The 21425-nt window shown below is 38.6% G+C and overlaps 1 protein-coding gene across 6 annotated transcripts in view; it reads left to right on the forward strand.

Moving 5' to 3' along the window:
* The window catches only part of MID1 (midline 1), a 237430-nt gene extending 222474 nt beyond the window's left edge, over positions 1-14956 (forward strand). For 5 of the 6 annotated variants that reach the window (XM_085052263.1, XM_085052283.1, XM_085052300.1 and 2 more), the window contains 3 exons: positions 6915-7076; positions 9133-9340; positions 10891-14956. In XM_085052263.1, the coding sequence (XP_084908389.1) occupies positions 6915-7076; positions 9133-9340; positions 10891-11239 (719 nt within the window). In that variant the 3' untranslated portion in view covers positions 11240-14956. The remainder of the gene's footprint in view (positions 1-6914; positions 7077-9132; positions 9341-10890) is intronic. The other variant, XM_085052291.1, reaches the window with a different exon arrangement.
* The last annotated feature ends 6469 nt before the right edge of the window (positions 14957-21425 follow it).

Raw genomic sequence — 21425 nt, forward strand, 5'->3', positions numbered from 1 at the left:
ATTGAAAATTTGATGAGTGTTTTGTCAAAACCTCCATTTAGTATTTCCCTAACAGCCTGATTTTGAAGAACATTCTGCAAAATTTAAGACTGGTGGAAAAGACCAAATAAACTTCAATGCATGCTTCTACATCTGAACAAGCTGCGTAATAAAAACTCAGTAATTTCGAACAAATTGAAGCAAGGTAGATAAGGAAGGAAAAGCTTCCCTGATTAATCACTACTAAGCAGAGAGGACTTAATGTTAAGACAGTGTGTTGCTTGCTTTCTAGTTCATTTTTATCTATGGCTTTATGCTATGCAAGTCAATTATTGGCACTTTGTGTGAGCAAGGCAGCAGCAAAAGGTGTGCCATTTCCACACCCTTGGGATGTGGGATTTTACTCCTTGCTTACTAGAGAATAAATAACAAGGTATTTCTATTTTAGGCTGTACTGTGGGTTTCCCATGTGGAGGTGAAAGCTTTGATCTGCAAAACATGTATCAATAAGTCTGCTTTCAGGGATGCAATATAATTTTCAAGCATAGCATGAAGTGCTCAGTATGCAGTCTTTCATATTTTCACTTCACAAAAATAGTGTAATTAAAAGTTTGAAGAGAAAACAAATTTAGCACTGTAAGAAACTGTTTACAGAATGCACTAAAGGCCTTCAATTAAAGTGGAAAGAAGTGAAAGAATAGTTTTTTTAGGGCTTTTGTTTGGTTGGTTGGTTTATTTTGGGGGGGTTTTGTTTGGATTTTTTGTGGTTCTTTTGTTTTTTGTTTTTGGTTGGTTGGTTGGTTGGTTTCTGTTTTATTTTTCTAATAGAGCTAGTTCTTATGCAAATATCCTGGTTTAATTGAATGCTACAATGTTACCCCAAATTAAATACATACATATATAAGTATATGTGAAAGGCCTTTCTAAATATTGTAAAGTTTTTTTTTAAATCTCATTATTTAACACAGACTTGAACACCTCCAATGGTGATCTTAATGCTAACACGCTACAAATCTGCCTGGGTTTCTAAAATGTGAGATTCTCCCAGTTCATTCAAATTACACTGGTATTGGAGATTTGCCCACTAACGTCATAGAATCATGGGATCAATTAGGCTGGAAAATACCTCTAAGATCATTGAGTCCATCCATTAACTTAATACTGCCAAGGCCACCACTAAAACATGGCCCTAAATGTCACATCCACATGTCTTTCGAATACCTCCAGGAATGGTGACTGACACTTCCTGGGACAGTCTGTTCCAATGCTTGACCAGCCTTTCCATGAAGACATTTTTCCTAATATCCAATCTAAACCTCCCCTGGGACAATCTGAGACTGTTTCTTCTTGCCCTGTCAATCCCATCCTCATTTTTCTGAGAACACTGCTTGGATGTTTATTCAGTTTGTTAACATTATATTCTTGATCCAGCAGAAGAATCTAACATCCCACCTCTTACAAATGGCTTTCCAAGGCTGTTCTTAGAATATTGGAGTGCTCCTTAGTAGTGCAGTGGAACACAGAGCTACTGTCACTGCAATTGGCATTAGCAGGTGCTGCACTGTAATCTTCATGTCTTGAACTGAAGATAGGTGGTTTGGGGGGTTTTTAAATCGTTTTAATGAAATAGACTTAGGGTTAGCAGAAATTTTTTCCTCTTTATGGCATTTGCATGCTGTTGCGTGTAAATATGTTTTTATTTCTCTGTCATATCCCAAAATTTTCCATTGGTATTGTGTGCAGCCTGTAGCAGACAATGTGAACAGGCTTACAAATTGACTTCAGTTCTGTGTTTTTGTAGCTGTGAGTTAGTCACCAGGGAGTAGCTCGAGTACTACATTAAACCAACAAGCCTTTTCCCCCTGAGACAATAGGAATCACTTTGCATACATACCCACCTACCGTGCTAATGGAGGCTGTTATTTTGGAATCTGTTTCTTAAACCACATCGCCAGCCTGACTGCACTTTCCACTCACAGTACATTTCCCCCACCAGGGGCATATATCATCCAGAGATTGCTAAGAATTCAGTAACAAAAACAAGCAATACTATGTTTTTCTAGTATACTTTCTATCCAACATAATCAACTATATTCTTTTTTATTAACTGAAAAATTGGAAAGTTAACATTTGATGGCCCAGGTCCAAATAGAGTATTTCATTTGAATCCTATTTCATACAGGAAAGATTATTTCCAAATGTGGCCAAAGTTCTTGGCTATTGAATATTTGGCAGACCTGTTCTGTGCATAAGAGCAATATGGGACCTCAGATTAAGTAGGCTTTTACTAAAGCAGTTGCTCTCAGAGTTATAGCATTTGTACATTTGCATTTCTGAGAGGCAGCTAATCACCTGCAATCTGAATATCGTAAAAGCTTTTAAAATTACTTTGTCACTAGCTAACTAACGTGCATTATAATTTCATTATCCCGTTTCAATAGATTTTCAAGTATTCATTGAGTGTGCCTTTTTTTAACACCATGGGTTTGTTACAGCGTGTTTCAGGAGGGTTCAAATTTTCCAGCTCTGATACAAGATTCTTCAGGAAAAGTACACCTCTACCTTCTTGACAAAAAACAAGATAATAATAACAATTCTCTCTCACCTGGTAAAAGGAATCAGTGTTAATTAGTTATACAGTCTAATTTCTAAAAAAATCACTGTGTCGAGGATATAGTGTACTACTGTCAGAACCTTTTCACTTTTACAGGACTTCTCTTCCTGTCAGAGAGGCTAAAAGTTTTTTGAAGGATCTAAGACAATTAGGAGCCCAAGCTTCCATGAAAAACAGGGAATTTGTGATTCACCAATTCATTTTTTAATATTCTAGCCTTTGTCTCTTTCTGGAAGTTTTATTTTATTGAAAACAGATTCCTTTCAGTCTTCCAATTTCTACTCAAGATTTTAGTGAGAATTTTTAATGGCACAAAAGCAAATTTGGGATAAAACCAGGAAACTTCTGCCTCATTAAAAGTATAGAAAGAGTGTATTTCTTTAAAAAAAATTCAATGTGTTTTGCAGAAATCCTGCTTTTTTTTTTTTCAGATGGGAATGAAGAGTGGGGGGTGGAGAGCTCTCTCTTACTTTCACCTACCTTATTTGCTCTACCAATTTGAATTGGTAATAATTTATTTAAATAATGCATTTTACAATAATTAAAATACTCAAGAGATTAAATAACCTTCCCATGACTTTTTTGCTCCTCTTCCAGTTTTCGAGAAAATACATTTTATTAAAATCTACCAGTGTAAATTTTAGGGGGATTTACACCTTGGGATTTTTCCCATCTGTTTTTCAAAGTGCATCAACAGCCAACACCAGGGAAATAGCTTTACAAATTATTACCTCCAGACTCTGAGAAACTTCTTTTGAAAACTCACACATCCTGTACGGACATCACTGTGCTCACTGCACCATTCCAGGATGTAATTTAAATTCTCTACATTTTTGTAAGCTACAGTTTTAAAATGCATTGTTTTGCCATCTGCATAACCCTGTAAAAAGCCCTGGGTTTTTGAAACAAGAAACCTGAATGTAGCCTGGATTAGGAGTGGGTACAATAGGAGACCCTTGGCTCCTGCTGCTGCACCACTGAGGAGATGTGTGCTTTTCCACTTCACCTGCTGCCACTGGCAGGGAACTGAGAGGGCAAACACCACCCCCGGATGCCAGTGTGACCAGGCTCCTTGCTCATTTCCCTGAACTTTCTTAATCATATTCTTTTGTATTCAGAGAAGAAAGGCTGTCCTGATAGGGCATAACTGGAGACAAATTCCTTTGATGCACTGACAAATTATTCTTTCATACCTAAAAGCTTAACTTGGCTGCCACTAGTAACTATTCTCCCTTTTGAAGGAGTTTGGACTTGTAGTTTGGCATCATCAGTACTTCATTCCAGGATTTTTGAATCAAGTACAATTTAAAGCTTGTTATCAAAGAACTTACAGTCAGAAAGTACAAGAACATATTCTTGAGCCCCTTGATGCATAGGCAAGAGCTGAGCTTGTTGAGACAGCAAGGTTTGTCAAACAAAGTAACCAAGTCAGTCTCTGCACATCCAACATTTATTGCACATCGGTAATCTGGAATGCCTAAGACTGGAAAAACAAAGAAAAGAAACTTAAGATGTATTCTGTTACCAGAGAGGATAGATCTCTCCCCTAGAACATGAGTCAGGTGGAACAGGAGGTTTCTGACTCTCCCTATTGACTGTGCAGAGAGTTGTGTGTAGGGAAGGTCCTTAGTGATTATTGGGTACATATAAATCCACATACATGGGGGCAGGGGATGAACTCAAGAGGAGACTCACACCAATGCAACATTACATTTACTGTCCTTCATATACTTATTTGGATCAAAGTTTTATACTGTGTTAAGGAGCAATCAGCCTCTGGGGATTATCATAGAAAGTGTAATACAAGTCTTAAAAATCTCCCCATTCAGAGGTTGTAGTGAATAATACAAAACTAGTTTCTAGATGAGGTAGCAAAACTCTGGGCATTTCTGTGCCTACCTTATGGTCAGTTTATATATGGCTTATATATACCACAGAACTTTGCTTCTAAAGTGTGACTGTGGTTGGAGAAGACACTTCTAGGACCACTGTGTGTATCCATCCCACTGATAGTCATATGTTATTTGGCATCCCATCAGAGGCATCTTAGTTAAGGACTCCTTAATCATACTGAATTCCCTTTAAATCCAGTGCTTCATTTTGTTTTATTTTAACATACTTTAATTTATTTTGCAATAGCATCAATATGCCCAGTAAGGGATGGTCTCAATGTAAAATCACTGTGGTAGCTCAGCTACAGAAGAAGTGTGCCTTTGATATCTGTGGTAAAATGGGAAAAGATGATATTTCCTCTGAGTAGACAGTGAAATATTTTGTCAGGAAGCTGCTTCTTTTATTTCCTTTCTTCTTCATAGGAAACACATTCAACACAGACTGAAAAAATAAATATAATTTGGGGTATATGGTTCAGTGAAAGAAGACATGGACTGATGTTGCTTTAAGCAGTTCACTGCAAGTGCTGGGCCCAGCTGGGGTTACCATGGGGTACCACATGAGGTTCCTTTTCTCCATGAGAAAGGCAGAAAATTGTTCTATATGATCATGTATATATGTGTGTGTATATATATATTTATATATATATATAAAATCATCTGTAGGCAAGTGACTCATCTCATGTCATTTTAGATACCTGAAGTTAGAGGTCTCACCTAGGCTCCCTCTATGGACAAGGAAAGAGAGGTACTTGTGGTTGATAGGATGTTCACACCTGGAGAAGTGAAAGGAACTACTTACTGATTTCTGCCTCTCCACAGAGTCCAGAAAAATAGTTTAGGCATTGTAGCTCTTCATTAGGTGACAACATTAGGTGACAATATGAATACAACCTGAAACTGTGCCACAGTTATCCATTTGCACAGCAGGATGAATCTCTGCTCTGCATGATTCTCAAGAGCACTTCGTAATGCAAGATAATACAAGAGAATTTTGAGACACAAATTTCATAATGTTTAGATTGCAATTTGGAATTTGAATTCTGTTTCTAATGCTCTTTTGTTATGAAAAGCACTTATCAAATTAGGAAGGAATCTCATAATATGGCCATGAGTTGGCTATCAGTCTGCAAACCTATATCAGATATGTTTCTTTCAAGTTTTGTAACCAGTAGCCTTTACATTTTATTTTACATAAAGGTTTCATATTGTCTGATATGCAGAGCTGAAATTACTACTGAGTTCTAAAAGATTCTCTTCATGAGTGGTTTGCTGGTAGATCCTTAGTTAAAAGCTGAAAACTGTCTGGAAAGAACAACAGCTTTCATGAAATGTTCTATGCCCAGTAAAGACAGAGGCCAAAAAATCTGTCAGGTTCCTAATCCAGTCAAGTCTTTCTCTATTAAGTTTTCCAGCCTTATATGTGTGCACACATGCATACACTTCCATCTGCTTCTCTCTTTTTCTAGCTGTATAACCATATAAAAACTTGTGAAAAGATATACTCTTCATTAATGTTAAAATTTTTATTTATGTAAACATCCACAATCAGAGACTGGGGAATCCATTAGACCAGGAGTTGTTCCAAATATACAGTGAGAAGTATGGGTGATGGACTGCCATTGCAATTATATCACAGTAGGAAAGACTTATATAGGTTAATAAGCTCATTTTAATAGTGTATTTTCCTGTTTTAATTATGATATTGGTACTCCCTTACTTAATTCTTGCATATTATACATCTGTGGTAGGCATCAAATGTAAACCAAATATAAACCACAAAGGTTTATAAATGGAAAATTTTCCAGCTCTTTCCCAGCTGGCATCTCATCATGAGGACATAAATCAAAAAGTTGCATCCATTAAATTTGCTGGCTTAGATTGCTTTCTGGCAAAGTCTGAAGTGTAAGAGCCAAGGGTTTCACTGAAGCACATGCTCTACCCTGTTTGGCCTCCCATGATTTGCTTCAGGTTCTTAAGAATGCATACCTGGGGACTGTCAGCAAAGGTGCCTCCTGAGCCCTCCTGGCTTTACTGCTTACGTTTGTTTTCTGAGGTTTAAACTGAGTTCATTAATCCAAACAGTAGATTGATGGGATCTCCATAATCCTCCAGTTCTTAAGCAATAAAGAATGCCATGTGCTGGGATATGAAAAATCTCAGACTGCTAGTGTCTCCACTGAGCCATTTCTTAAATGCCCACTTTTTATGGTTCACTTCACTTAGCAAGAGCTTAAAAGGTACCTTGGCTGTGGGTTGCTAAGCTGAGTTACTGGCTTTAAGTAGTGGCTCAGTAAATGTAACAACACTTTAAAAGGTGCAGAAGCAAAGTTCATATTGGTTGTTGGGTACCTGGGAATGCTCCAAGTGTCCCTCTGTTACAAAATGTTTAGTATGTTATGACTGATGTGCTCTGTTTGAAATTGCAGGTTTATGCAACTCAGCCGACAGCTGGATGATTGTTCCTAATATCAAACAAAACCACTACACGGTGCATGGGCTGCAGAGTGGCACCAAGTACATCTTCATTGTCAAGGCCATTAATCAGGCTGGCAGCAGGAGCAGCGACCCTGGCAAGCTCAAGACAAACAGTGAGTAACATGAGCTCCAGGATGCTCAAAGTCTTCTCCTTTCTGGCCTTCCTTTTCAGATCTGATCTTTGGAAGATACAAGAGGACAGAAAATTTTAACTTTTTTAAAGTGCTTTCCAAAATGAGAGCCGCTTATTTAGCGTAATTCAAGATTGCCTGAGTCTTCAGTAGTGCAGAAAATATGCTGCTGGGTTGGCTTTTTTTTGAGAAATACATCTGCAGTTTGGTCACTGGAAATGTCACATAGGAACTAAGCCACCTCATGTGAAATGGCTGAAAATATTCTTTTGTGGTTTTGTTTTAATATCCTCTCTATTCTTTTTCCTCTACAAAGCAAAAACTTCTCTTTCTGTTTGCAGTAAAACATTTTATTTTTGTGTAATGTTCCTAAGATAATTGCTAGTCTAATTATATCCCCCAAAATTATCTCTTTCTTAGGACACTGGAAAATTTCTTAGCTTCATCCCCCTCATTTTTTATTTTTTTTTATGGAGTTCAGCAAGGTGATAGGGTGGTCAGAGATCCCACTTAAAAAAACAATGGTTACTTAAATTATTAGCAGATGTAGAATAGCAACCTTAAGACTTGTTTTCAGCTCTTGTTTTTTCCTCTTGTCCCAGCTAATCACTCAGTCATGTAGTCATCATGGGCAGCTCTGAGGGCTGGAAAGGAAACACTGGGATTTGTGCATCCTCTGAAACCAGCTTATTGTAGGGGAGGGTGCTTGAAGACGGGCAATAGTGAATGTTACAAGAAGGAGTCTGAAGAGAATGGCATGTACACCTTTCTGGTTTCCTTCTGTTTGCTATTAACCTGTGTGATGTGACCAGACACAATTTAGTACAGAGAGAAATCCTTCAGATACTTCTTCAGCACACAAATGTTCCTAAGCAGTTGGAGAGGCAAGCAGGAAGTTATGTTACTGCTGCCAGGCAGGAAGAAATAGCCCCTAAATACTTTCCAATGAGTTTATTTTACATTTAGTCATAGTATATAACTAAATACACATTGCAGAAGTAGATAACAATTTACATCTTGTTTTTAAGTAAATGTGCCAGTGCCTTACACAGACTTCACGAGAGATCTCATTTTCATTTTCTGTGCATGTCATCAAATCTTCTGCTAACATGTTTTTCCCCTGGATGTGAAAGACAGTAAGAAGGAAAAAGTGCTTTGCTGGACCACTTGTGGAGTCATACTTTTCTAGTTGTCTCCTGGTGGAGGTAAATTATCGTTCTGCCTTCTGACACAATGAGCAAGCCTGTCAGAATTGTGGTGGGCTTTATATATCTACAAGGTTTGGTTTACCAAAAAGCTTCCTGTTATTGTCTACAAACCTTGTGCTACAGCTGAAGATACTTGCCAAGAGCAACAGCCTCAGTAATGTTATTGCACCATATTATTTGGACCAAGTTACAGTTCACTTCCTTCTTTTTAATGCACAGTATCCAGCACCACATTGCTGGATAGGAAGGAAGGGCATCCTTCCAAAGCAATCCTGAATTGTTGACTGTGCTTGTTACAAATAAAGCTGTCAGTGAAAAAAGAGACAAGGCTAGTGCTTCTTCTTATTTTCAAGCTCATTTTGTGGGATTTGAAATAATACTTTTTGTAGGAATGATGAAGATGTTATTATGGAGCTTTATCCCTAGAGAATTAATAGAACACAATTTATTCTAAATCTAATATGCTGTGAAAAAAGCAACCCTCAGACCTTTATTAGCATGTATATTGGTTTCAATTACATGCAAGAATTAGTGTATTCTGGTTACCTCTAGGTCAGAGATAATGGACATGATGATTATGCAGGGCTCTTTTCAGGGATTATTGACATGGGGAAGTTAGTGCACAATGGAGTTGACAGTAAACTGACAATGCAATGCAAACTAGCTATTGCAGGGAGCAGAACAGGTTAGTCTATCTCAAGAATGCTTGAGAGGAGGAAATGAATATGGTTATGTAATCCTGGGGGCTTCTTAGAGGCTTGCTAATCCACCCTCCTTTTCAATATCAAAGCCAAACCATTCTGCCGTCCTCTTTGTCTCTGCATCTCTAGGTCAGCCATTTAAATTGGACCCCAAATCTGCTCATAGAAAACTGAAAGTGTCTCATGATAACCTGACAGTGGAACGGGATGAAACATCATCCAAAAAGAGTCACACACCAGAGCGATTCACGAGCCAAGGGAGCTACGGAGTAGCTGGCAATGTGTTCATCGACAGCGGGCGGCATTACTGGGAAGTGGTTATCAGCGGGAGTACGTGGTATGTATACAAAAATATATGTGAAAAGAATCACTAGTCCACACCATGCAGGTGCTGGCACAGTTTCTCTGATGGAGACCGGTAGCAAAGACACCAGGAACAGTGCAAGAGCGGGCCAAGCATGTATTTTCAAATAGTTTGTCAGATGAGTTTCTCAATCTCCAGCACTTTGGGACTCTGGAAATAAATCTGTCAGATCATGCATCTTTATACTTAGCAGCCTCCACAGGACTTTTACTCCACAGCTGGGGTTGGTTGTTTTCTTGAACCCACATACAGTATATTTTAAGATTTTTTTAAATTGGAGGGAACAAAAAGTTTCATCTTGTTTACACAGAGAGAGAACTTTGTAAATGTGATCATTTCTCTACTAAACGTGAAAGATTTTCTGTCCATCACTACGAAAAAATAAATAAAAATGAGGACAACTTGATGGCTCAGTTTAACAGGGGCAGAGGTCAGATTTGCTTCTGGGGAGGGGACATGAAGCAGCAGGGCTGTAGGTCTGTGCCCCAGGGTATGAAGCAAGGAGCAGGACACAGAGGACTGCTTAACTCCACTTCTGAATGATCCTCTGTGTCATACAGGGGTGCATTTCAGAGGGCCTTTAGTCAATGGAAGAGATGTTATGCTTTGGTATTCAAAGACATCATCATGAAAGTTAATGGAGTGCAAAAATCAGTAAGGTTTTCAGGTATTGCCCACTGTCTCAAAGCAGAAAAATAACTGTCTCTGCCAATGCTAAGGAATGGGGAAAAAAAACTTATGGCACATTAATCTCTGTTGGTTGAAAGCCCAAAAAATACTGCAGTATCTCTAGAATGTGAGGAACTTTTACATTTTTATTATATATTACAAATCAGGTATTTTTCCTCAGTGCCTACTAATGAGAACATTTTCGCAATCCTTTTGCCCTGCACATCTTACCATAAATTATGGTTTGCAGAGCAAATGTCTTCACCTACAATTGCTTCACTTGGCCTGAAACCCAGTCTCGAAAATTCTCATTTGAATCTGAAAACCACACCAACATCTGGCAAAACATATTTGAAAATGGCAAAATGGGGGGAGTTTAATGTGTCCTTTGATGTTTACTCTCACATTCCTTCTTCTGGGCCATGTATTAAAGGAGCAGGGAGAGATCAGATTAGCTGACAGATAGCAGTGTATTTTAAAATCAATGAATTCCTCTGTATTCATCTGTTGGAAATGGAAATTTGAGGTCCAGTGATTTAAACTCTGAGTTGCTGAGTACTCAACAATATTCCTTTTCAATACCAGAGGCAAGCCCTCAAAAAAATTGCCATAGCTGCCAAACTAGAAATAATATTATGAGTTTCCCTGACCTCTCAGACCCAAAAGAGAGACAGCGAAAAGCATTAATTAAGCCTGTACAGATGTTGTGGTGAAACATCATTTAATTAGAGCTTAACCCACAGCAGTAAGAGGCTGGGGCATTCCAGGGAGTCCTCTGGGCTAACATTTGACTTCACTGAGAGACAAAGTAGCAGGAAGCACTTGTCTCCTTGAGATGCTCTTTTGTTTTGCAGGTATGCTATTGGTATTTCCTACAAGTCAGCGCCGAAGCACGAGTGGATTGGAAAGAATTCTGCCTCCTGGGTGCTTTGCCGCTGCAATAACACGTGGGTGGTGAGGCACAACAGCAAGGAAATCCCCATCGAGCCCGCGCCTCACCTCCGGCGCGTCGGGATTTTGCTGGACTATGACAACGGTTCCCTTGCCTTTTATGATGCTTTGAACTCCCTACACCTTTACACTTTTGACATTACATTCGGCCAGCCAGTGTGCCCCACGTTCACAGTGTGGAATAAATGTTTGACCATTATAACTGGCTTGCCTATCCCTGACCACCTAGACTCCTCCGAGCAGCTCGCGTGACTGCTGAAAGCCAAAAGGTAGGATGGAACATCTTCCCAGGGTGGCCAGCAGGAGCTCACCCGGAGCTGGTGGACCCAAGTGGCGTCCTAGAAAATGCTGCCGAACCTGGGCAAAACTGACAAGGAGAGAATCTCTCTCTTTCTGTGTATTTTGTATGGAAGGACAAGAAGTGGCTTTAATAATATCTTAGAACTTCTCTTTTTTGGTTGATTTTGTTTGGTTGGTTTTGTATTTCATCTCTTGCAGGAGGATTTATAAATTATTTATAAAAATAGAAAAAAAAAGAGAAACGTGAAAGCCTAGTTTGGACACCTGGGAAATGACTTTTTGTTGTTTGGGGTTTTTTTTTTGCACAGCGATGGTCCTCTTAATTAAAGTTTCATCAGCCTTTTGCATAATTTTATTTTACCGTGGATAAAAGCAGTTCATTGGAAGGATGAAAACTGCATAGTGGACAAGTCAGTATACTGCAGGTCTTATTTGTGCCAACATTAGTGGTCTCATTACCAGCCTTGTTGAGTGCAAGTTCTCCCAGTTTCTACTTTGCACATGGGAGTGTGCAGACCAAAAGAACAAACTTAAGCAAGAGAGGAAGTGGAGCTCTCCAACACAGCAAAAGAATAAAGTTTAATTTACTTCTGTTCACAGGGCAGTGCTCTCTCAGTTCATAAAAAACATGTGGAATATCTCCTAGAAATGTGAGTGGATAAATCATCTGGTGATTTATTTTATTGATGGCAATATTCCCATCTACCAGTGCTTTGCTTTCGTCTTTGGGAAACATTATAGAATTACTGAGGATGTGGAAGACTGATACCATCTCTGAGAATCAGCAACACTGGAGGAGAGCAGCCAATCCAAGGTCTGACTCTAGACTAATTTGATAAAGCACGACATCATTTAAGGATTGATTGTAATAGAAGATGTCACAGTTCTGATGGTAGACATGTGAATGCTTAGTGCTGATTTTACAAGGTTCAACATAGCAAGCTCAGCCAACAACTCGGAAGTGAGACATGCAACACTTTACCATTGGTTTTAAATCAAATACAAATGTTTCATTGTCATACACTGCGTAGTGTCTATAACAAAGCAAGGAAATCTGTTTTACATGTGCTGTATGGAGAAACACTGCAGCTGGAGTTTGCTTGTAGTTACCATTGTCCCAGGTTGTTTGGGAAAGCACATTTCATTTTGTGAATGAGGAGTAAAGAGCAAGCTCCCAGCAGCAGTAGAAATCTCCATGGGGAGACCCAATGTTCATCCTGGTGTTGGTAGAAGAGCTTCAGTGAAGGCAATAGGGGTTGTATGTACTTTATCTCAGAGCTGAACCAGGTGCATTTTTTTCTCTTTCCCTTCCCAGGTAGAAGCCTTTTGTAATTATTGCAATGCTTAAGTATAAATGATCATTTTGGGAGATGCTCGAGGTATATGACAACTTTAAAAGAATGGTTTTCCTAAAGTGTTTTGTTGTTACTATGCAAGTGGTGAAAATCTGCCTGTGTAGAGAAAGGATAAATTGAATATCAGCTTTAAAGATTTGCTCAGTAATTTATGACCATGCTTTAGGTGTCTTTTGAAAAAGATGCCTTAATGCACTTTGATCGTCAGTGGGTCCAAAATAAAATGGTCCTAAGCTCAGCTTCAGATTTTTTATAGACTGATTCTCCAGGTACAAAGCTATACTACAGTTTGCCTTATGATTATATCAAAAATTTATGAACAAGATGAGGGGAATATGTACATGCCCATTTGTTTTCTTCCCTTTTTTTTAAATAGAAAATAAATGCCTTTTCATGTTTCTTTGATTTCCCTTTACATGCCCTGCTAACTGCTGAATTAAATGGAGAAAAATCTGGCAATATGAATGAATTCTATAAACCCAATTTAATCTTGGTTAAGGAGGAGAAGGCATTCATGGTTGATGTGACAGTCAGATACAAGCACAGCAACCCTTCTTTCAAGGATGCTGCAGTTGAGAAGGCAAAGAAATATCAATGCCTTCTTAAACAGATCCAAGAACTGATGAATGCAGTTGTTATTGAGTTCATGGGCTTTCCTTTGGGGGCACGGGGGAAGTGGTACGAGTGAAATTCTGAGTTGCTACTCACCCTCGGTCTCTCTAAAACGAGGCTAGAGAAGGCCATGCATGTCCTAGCATCCAGGGTGCTCCTCTCCTCAGTTGATATTGTACATATTTTTACTAGCCAAGCTCATTCTATTGTACAAAATTAAATTAAATAAAAAATCGGCAGTGTTATCGCTGGAAGGTGTGGTGGTACCGGTGGGGCTATTCATTCTGCTCATACCATGTCCACCACCCATATCTGGGCCAATTAAATTCTGATTTAGACCAGGTGGACAGGCCACCTTCATTTAACCTGGAAAAGAAATATGCATGATTTGTATGTTTAATAGGCAGCCAAATGCCTCACCACCTAATTAGTGACACGCATGAATGGATGAACGAGATTCCCACTGTCCCTACCTACTATCCAGCGAAACCACAGCCAAGGGAACAGGCTTGGTGGAATCAGCAGGGAAAGAAGACCCTGTTGAGCTAGACTCTAGTCTAACGCTGTGAGGAGACATGAGAGGTGTAGAATAAGTGGGAGGCCAGGCATGGGCTCGGCGGTGCAGGGCCGAGCATGGTACCATGGTTTTCAGCTGGGTAACATCCCACAGTTCACAGGTAGGAGCCACAGATCTTTCCCAAGTAGACATAAAAAGGCAAAGTGTGTACATAGAGTGAACCTCAGTGTTTATCATAGTGTCTTTAATAATCAAGAAACACATACCCTCAAAAATGAAAAAGTAAATAAGTCCCCGAGCTTTGAATTTTAAAATTGAGTACAATGTTACTGATAAAATCTGATATACAATGCCCAGATGATCTGGCCTGGGATGTTTGGAAAGCAGCTGAGATGGTACAAAAATTTTGAAAATGAGTTGACAGAAGATGACTGATGCAAAGCAAACAATAAAAGAATGCATGAAGAATGGACTTTTAATCTAGTGTTATTGCCAAGTTTCTGTCTAAAAGGAAAAAGTGAATTACCAAAGTACATGTAGTGAGGCTGTATATCTTCTCTTTTGCCAGAAATATTAAATCTAGAAGCTGATTTCAGTAGTGGGTAAACTGAAAACACTGCTCAGTGTTTGGTTCTACAATGTTGGCAGAGATTGAGCTGGATGGAACTAATACCATGGATTTGGAGAGGTCCCAAAAGATTTAATTTTCATTGTAAAGATAGAGCATGAGTCTAAAGACAGATCATGGTTTTGGCCAATGGAAAAAAGATAGTCTGTTATCTACAGACCTTGCTGTATCATCTTTACTTTTACACAGAATACTTCATTTGGAGCTAAGCCACATTTCTCCAATGTCCTATTAACTCAGTCAGTACTCTTTGTGCATACATGTTTGTGTATATATGTACACATATGTATGGGTATACACACACCAGCATAGGCACAATGTGTGTAATTTGTGTATATACTTACATATGTATATATACATACAAAGTGACAGCAATTAGTCAGGTGTTCCTTTTTTGCTTGTTTCTTGAACAATTTCGTATTCTGTATGACAATGAGGAAACAAGTTTGCTATGAATGGTATTCTTCTGGACATTTTTTAACAAACAAAATCTGTTTATTTTACAATACGTGATTCGATGCCTGATCAATCAATAAAAACTTTGATTTGAAAATGTAGCTTCTCTGGTCTGTGGCATTTTGCATGGTCCATAGTAATGAATTGAAACCTGGGGGAACAAGTAACACTTGTATAAAAATAAAACATGGTATGTTAATGTGGCATGCAGTTTTAGATGAAGATTTTTCCCTTTTATTTTTTGACAGTTTTGTGACTAGGAGTGAGGTAGCATTGTATAATGCTGTGTTTAACAAACACAGATTTTTGAGGAATAATCTGCTGAGATGCAAGCAATGAATGAAGTAGATAAAACTTGTGTTGGTACAATGATTGTTTCAAAAGTGTATTTAAAACCCAGTTTGGGATTCAGCAGAATTAGAACAAACAATAGCACAATCTCTATAGAAGATAGTAGCAGCTCAGAGTAGTTTTGAGCTTGAGGTAAAAGAAGGGTGGGGGACTGTTTTTCTCTGAGACCAGATAAGATTTTCCATGTGTTTGACTTTCATGTGTTAATGCATATCTAATAGAGAAAAAAAATCATTCTGGAATGGGCTATATGTCATAAATAATTTAGTAGGCTGTCTCCAGTCTACTGTATTTTCCCTTTGTTGGCTTTCAGAGAGCAATAAAGTTGCTGCATTTTCTGCCATTAGTTTATTCTTTGTCGGTTTTGAGTATCCTATTTTTCAATTGCTCAGCAAAGAGAATCTCAGTGAGCAGAGGGTCCCAAGGGTAGGAAGCATAAAAGTCACTTAGGTCTGGGTACACTGTGAAAAGCAGGAAATCTGCAAGTGCAGGTGAAAACATGAACATTCTTCATTATTTTAGCAACAGTAGGTCACTAAACAGCAGTGTGCATCATCTGCTTTGGTTCTGTATCTTAATTGCAAACACTATATTCTTTACATGGTAGAAAACACAACAGGGCACTATTGAGAGCACAAATTAAAATGCCAGCTCATTAACCAGTTCCTTTTAAGATGGCCAGCATTTCTACCTCCATGAAGGACTGTGGGAGATTCCATTAGTATAAGTATTTCTTTTTTAATTATTGTCATAAAGCAGATGCCTAATAGTTACCAGATTCTGCTTTTAGTTGCAGCAACACAATTTTCAGATAAGCTCATGCACCAAAACACAGTGAGGATTGCTAGGCCTCTCATCTGTGTCACCAAAACGGCGGGTATCCATTTTAGTTGGAAACTGTTTTTTCGTGATTTAGGAGTGAAGAAGTGCTGGACCCACACAGGAAGTTCACACCAGTGCCTTGGTAACTGGGCAGGGCACAGCTGGCCTGAAGGCCTTCAGTGGGGCAGCTTTGGCAAGCTGGTGACAAATGAAAATGTGCACAGGTTGTTTATGTAGTGATGTGCTGGGAGGTTTACTGTAACACCATCTCTGACGTATTTTCACATACTGATCTTTCTAATAGTGGAAGTGTGTCTTGAGATTTAGGGATGAAAACCGCAGTATTTTCTGTGTTACTGAGTTGGTTGCCCATATAGAAATGAGCTCAATATTTTTGTCTTCTCCACATTGAGGAAAGTCCTGCTCACTTCCAAGTGCTGGTGGTGTGTGTTCTGGATTACGCTGAGCTGTTTGTATTTGTAGTGCTTTCTAAAATGAAAGAAACCTTCTTTACATTTTAATCTTTGATTTAGTATTTGATTTTCATATAAAAAAATTAAGACACTAAAGAGCAATGATGTTAACAATGCTTTCTGTGTGGGTGAGACTCTTGGTTTGGACTGTGAGGTTTAGGGCATCCATGTACATAAATCAAATCTCTGTGCCAGAGCAGACTGATTTGTCATTCATGTGGGAGTTGAGCAGTGCAGGTGCAAGTGTTTTCTTCTGAGGCAGGCTTTTGCATTAACTCCACTCTTTGAGAGGAATATTCTGTTTCTTTATTTTTTTTAATTGGTTTTCTGATTCAAGTGCAGGCCCTGTTAACGAGACTGTAAATAATACAATCATTCATCGTGTTACTTATTTTAGCAAGCCCTGCAATATCACATGCCTCTTGCAGGTCCCTGAACACATCAGCTGCAACCATAATATTTGCAACATCTCCTCCAGTGTGAGGACTGATGCTTAAGCCATTGACCAAGTATGTAATTTTCCCAGGTGGGATTCATCCTGCTTTGAGTAAGGAGCAAATCATGATATCAGCTAAAGGTGAGGGACACATCTATTTTACAAGGGTGATACAGGAAACATATGGGCTTGAAAAGCATCAGTGTTGAGGCAGTTCTGGTTTAGAAGCATGACAATATATTAGGAAGTCATGAAGTCTTCTACTACAGTGTGATCAACAGTGGCATAATTATTGCTGCCTGGGAGAGGAATGGAGTCAGCAAAAGAGGGAGTTCTGGAGCAGTGCTGAGAGAGATCACTCAGAGTGACAGGGCAGCTGAAAACCTGCCACCACTACCTGCCTTGGCACCATGCTGTAGCTCTGCAAAGGAAGCCTGCACCTATTCATCCTTTTGTTCCAGCTCAGCCTCAGCCCACATTCCTGAATGACAGGAAAAATAATATTGCAATTACATGTTTGAAATCCTAACCTGAATAAAAGCAGCAGGGCAGGGATGACAGCCCAGGGCCTTGATCCTCCTTTATTCACCCAGATTTTTACATCTGCTGACTTCAAAGGAGATAGTCCTGATTTACACAGAGGTAGGTACAAGCCCATGAATCTTCACTTTCCAAAGAGTCAAATCCAAGCGAAGCAGGAGCCCCTGTGAGAACAGCTCAGACTTACCATTAAATCATGTCTTTGGAGAAAGCACTGTAGCTGCTAGCAAAACTGCAGTTTCTCATGAGCTGTTTCCCGAGGCCAACACAGGTGTGTTTTAAAATGTCTGGTTCTTTTAAAATGTATGGCTCAGTAACATTCTTCTTGGGTGAATTGTTCAGGCAATGCTTTGCTGTTTCCTCCAAGCAGTGTGGGAACAATTCTCTTAGCAGGTGCTATGTTACTTTTATAAAAATCATGAGAGTGGCAGATACACAAGTTATAATATAATTGCTCTAGCACAATACTATTGTTCTTGGATGTCCATTTAAAAATGGATAATAGCTAAAAAGTTTAGAAGTCTGCTTCCTCTAACTGTCCTAATTCATACATTCACAGAGCTGTTTCCTCTTAAGGAATATCACCTCATTTCTTGTTAATACACATGGACAGATAGTAATTATGAGTATTCCTGAAAATTATGAATCCACAGAACAGCTTATAACCAAGCCTTTCAAAGGCAGCAAATGGAGGGTTTGTGTTTTGTACAGTCATTGAAGAGGAAAAAAGAAGCCATAGCTGTTTAGATCACTGAAACATGCCATAAATGACAGCATGACAGGATGGGAAAAGTTTTCATTAGCAATTTTTTATTTCACCCTCATTTTTATTTTACTTGGAAAACTGACAATTCCACTTGAAAATGTTTCGCCGTTATCCTTCTATTTCTTCACTTTTCACCTCTGTTTTCAGCCTCATTTTTAGATTTTAAACATTAGAGTTGCAAGGAGTGTGTGTTTCAAAAAGTTGGCTTTATTTTTTTATTTTCTTTAAAATTACCATTTTCAGGATGTGCACAAAAATTTAAATGAGAAGTCAAAATTCTAATGTAATATGGCAGCTTGAATGTTGAGAATATTTTTGAAATAGAAGTTAAAGAGGGAATGCAGATAAACCTGTCACTCTTCTACAATTACTGAATTATTTGGTTTCATTAGTCTGGGCTTAATAGCATTGCTCTCTAATTAAAACAGCACTAGGAGATCTGATTAAGGAGCACAAGCAGAGAGATAGTAGATTATTTTAGGATAACCCTGGAACAAGCTCCTTTTAATAGCAGCAATACATATATTCAACATCATTAATGTCAGCTTGGGGGTTTGGGAGTTCTTTTTTTATTATTATTATTAATATTGTGTGTCCTCACTAACAGTAGTTCCCAGCCTAGAAGTATGTGTTTCTCTTGGGAAGCATAAATTCTAATTCCTTATAGAATTGGTGAAAATTCCTCCCTGTGGTAGGTGTGAAGCTGATGCTAACATAGTGAGATCATCTCCCACCAGCAGAGGATAATTTGATCTATATTTCTGTCATCTTGTTTATACAAGTAGTAGTGATGGCCAAACAGAGGATGAAATAGATTCATCCAGATTTGTAGGTGTAGGAAGATGTGGAAAGCCTCTTTGTTGCATTAGTAATTACAATCAGTGGCCCACCTCACCCAGAAATCAGCAGATGAAGATTGGTTCCTTAATGCAATCAGTAACATACCCTTTTAATTTCTACTAGTGACTGGGACCTCTGTCTCAATTTGTCCATCCACATACTCCTTGAACATTTGTTGAAGTTGGAGTTCAAAATGTTGGGATTTTTCTTACCTATTAGATTTTTGTCACACTTTTTTTTTTAAACAAACATTGTTGATGTAATATCAGCAGGTTATGGCAGAGTGTAGAGATGAGGAACAATGTAGGACCTAGAACAGGTGCAAACTGAGTTCAGAACAGAGCACTGTTTCTCTTTTAACTGTTACTCATAGAATTACTACATTGCATATATTTAGACAAACAGGGTTTATTATTAAGAAAGTGCCCTGAGTTATGCTGTAAATTCTAACAAATGCAAAAACTGAGGAAATTAGGATAAACCTTTGAATTATATACACAAAAAGAGAAGAAAAAACCTTTTTCTTCAATATCAATGATTCATGTTTTCCTGCTTCCTTCCACGGAGAGGATGAAACAGAAATGATTTGTCTTTCCATTCTTATGAAGTCAGTGCTCCATGTTAGTGTTACTTGGAAATCTCTCAGGATGAAGAAATCTCATAGAAACAAGTACAGAGTTCTCAGCAGTCTTGAAACCTGCATAAGTCATTAGCCATTTTCCAGGCTGAATTACCATCAAGTTATGAATGCTTTCATGTATATTTAACTGTGCCACAAAAAACATGTAACATTTAAAAAAAAAAAACAAAAAACTGATCAATCAACTACAAAGCTGTTACTTGGTATTGGGAAAGGAAAATATTTTTATGGACCTGTAGTCATGCTGGTTCTCACACAAAAGTCCTGACAAACTTGTATCTATTTTTAGAATTCAAAAGCCCTGTAAATCGTGCTGAGGGACAAATATATGGGTACAACTCACCTTGAAAGTGTTCCCACTGTCCCAGTTTCTCCTTTTTCCCCATAAGTAGAAGAAGCAAGCCAGCCCCCAGAGCTCTTCATCTCTAATCCTTCCCTGGCTTTTCTCATGGCAGGAACAGTAAAGGCACAGGATGACTTTTACTCCACATCATGTGTGGCAACAGAATTATGCCATGAAGTTTTTTTAAGCAGGCTCTGGGATGGAACCTGACCCAGCAGAAGGAGAGGCTGAACTGGCTGCAGCAGCAAGGGCCAGACATTTCTCAAGCAGCTTCTCCAGCTTCTGACATAGTCAGGAAATGCAACGGAGATCTGCTGCAGGACAGGGCTATGAGGATGGCACATTTTCTAAAGGCATGTCCAAAAGGATCAAAGAGAAAAATTTAAGTGTCATTCATCCTCATAGGAATGTCTGCATGAGAAGGATGGATACATTTTTCCATGTTTCCATGGAAGTGTGGAGAGCTGCCTCCTTATGTGTCAGGTTTGGCAGTGCTTATGAGCAGGCAGACCCTCATTTAATTTGAAGAGTGAAAAATCATTTTCCCATAGTTTTTCTCCCCATTCTCCTAAAAATTTGACAAATGGGAAGAAAAAATTGTCAAATTCCATTGCATGAAGGCTCATACTACTGATCTTTGTCAAAATGAAGAAAATGCAAAAAATAATAATAGTATGAGAATAAATGCAGTCAGCTTGTTTATGAACAGTTAGATATATAGAAATCAAGAAGGTTACTTCATGGGATGGCAAGAGGAAAAAAACCCTTGTTGTTTCAAGATGAAGTTTTGTGTGTGAGACTAATCACACTTCAGTCTAATTGCCCAAATATTTGTCAAGTAGGCATAAGCATATTTTCTAGGCATCTTCCACAAGGAATGGGAAACAAAAAGCACCTGCAAATGTGCATTCCAGGTATTCTAGCTCCCAAACTCAGAACAGGGAGAATTTCACTCCATGCCTGAACTTTCACCATTGGTCATATGAGGAGTCACAGACAGCTAGGGTATATTTGGTACCTGTCTTTTAGATAGCTAAAGCCAGATCAAGTGACTACCACTCCATATATTTACTAAATGGTATATTGACATTTTTATAGTGGTGATTACAGAGTAAATCCATTACTTTGGATATAATACAGGAATTTATAGACAGCTTCTGACTTTAAATCCTTATTGTACTGAAGTATGAAGGCAATTTTTCACTGGCCTCAGTGAAGATTTTGCCTCCTAAATATGAATAAGGTGAAATATTGTAGGTCAAAGTCATATTAAATGTAGACATCTCCTCTTAAAAAGGACTGTTCTAGCCACTGAGCCCTTGTTTTTTCCAGAGAAGTAATTTATAATAATGCTTCAGT

Source organism: Lichenostomus cassidix, chromosome 1 (genome assembly GCF_008360975.1).
Source record: "Lichenostomus cassidix isolate B80296 chromosome 1, HeHo_3.0, whole genome shotgun sequence".
In the NCBI taxonomy this organism is placed as follows: Eukaryota; Metazoa; Chordata; class Aves; order Passeriformes; family Meliphagidae; genus Lichenostomus; species Lichenostomus cassidix.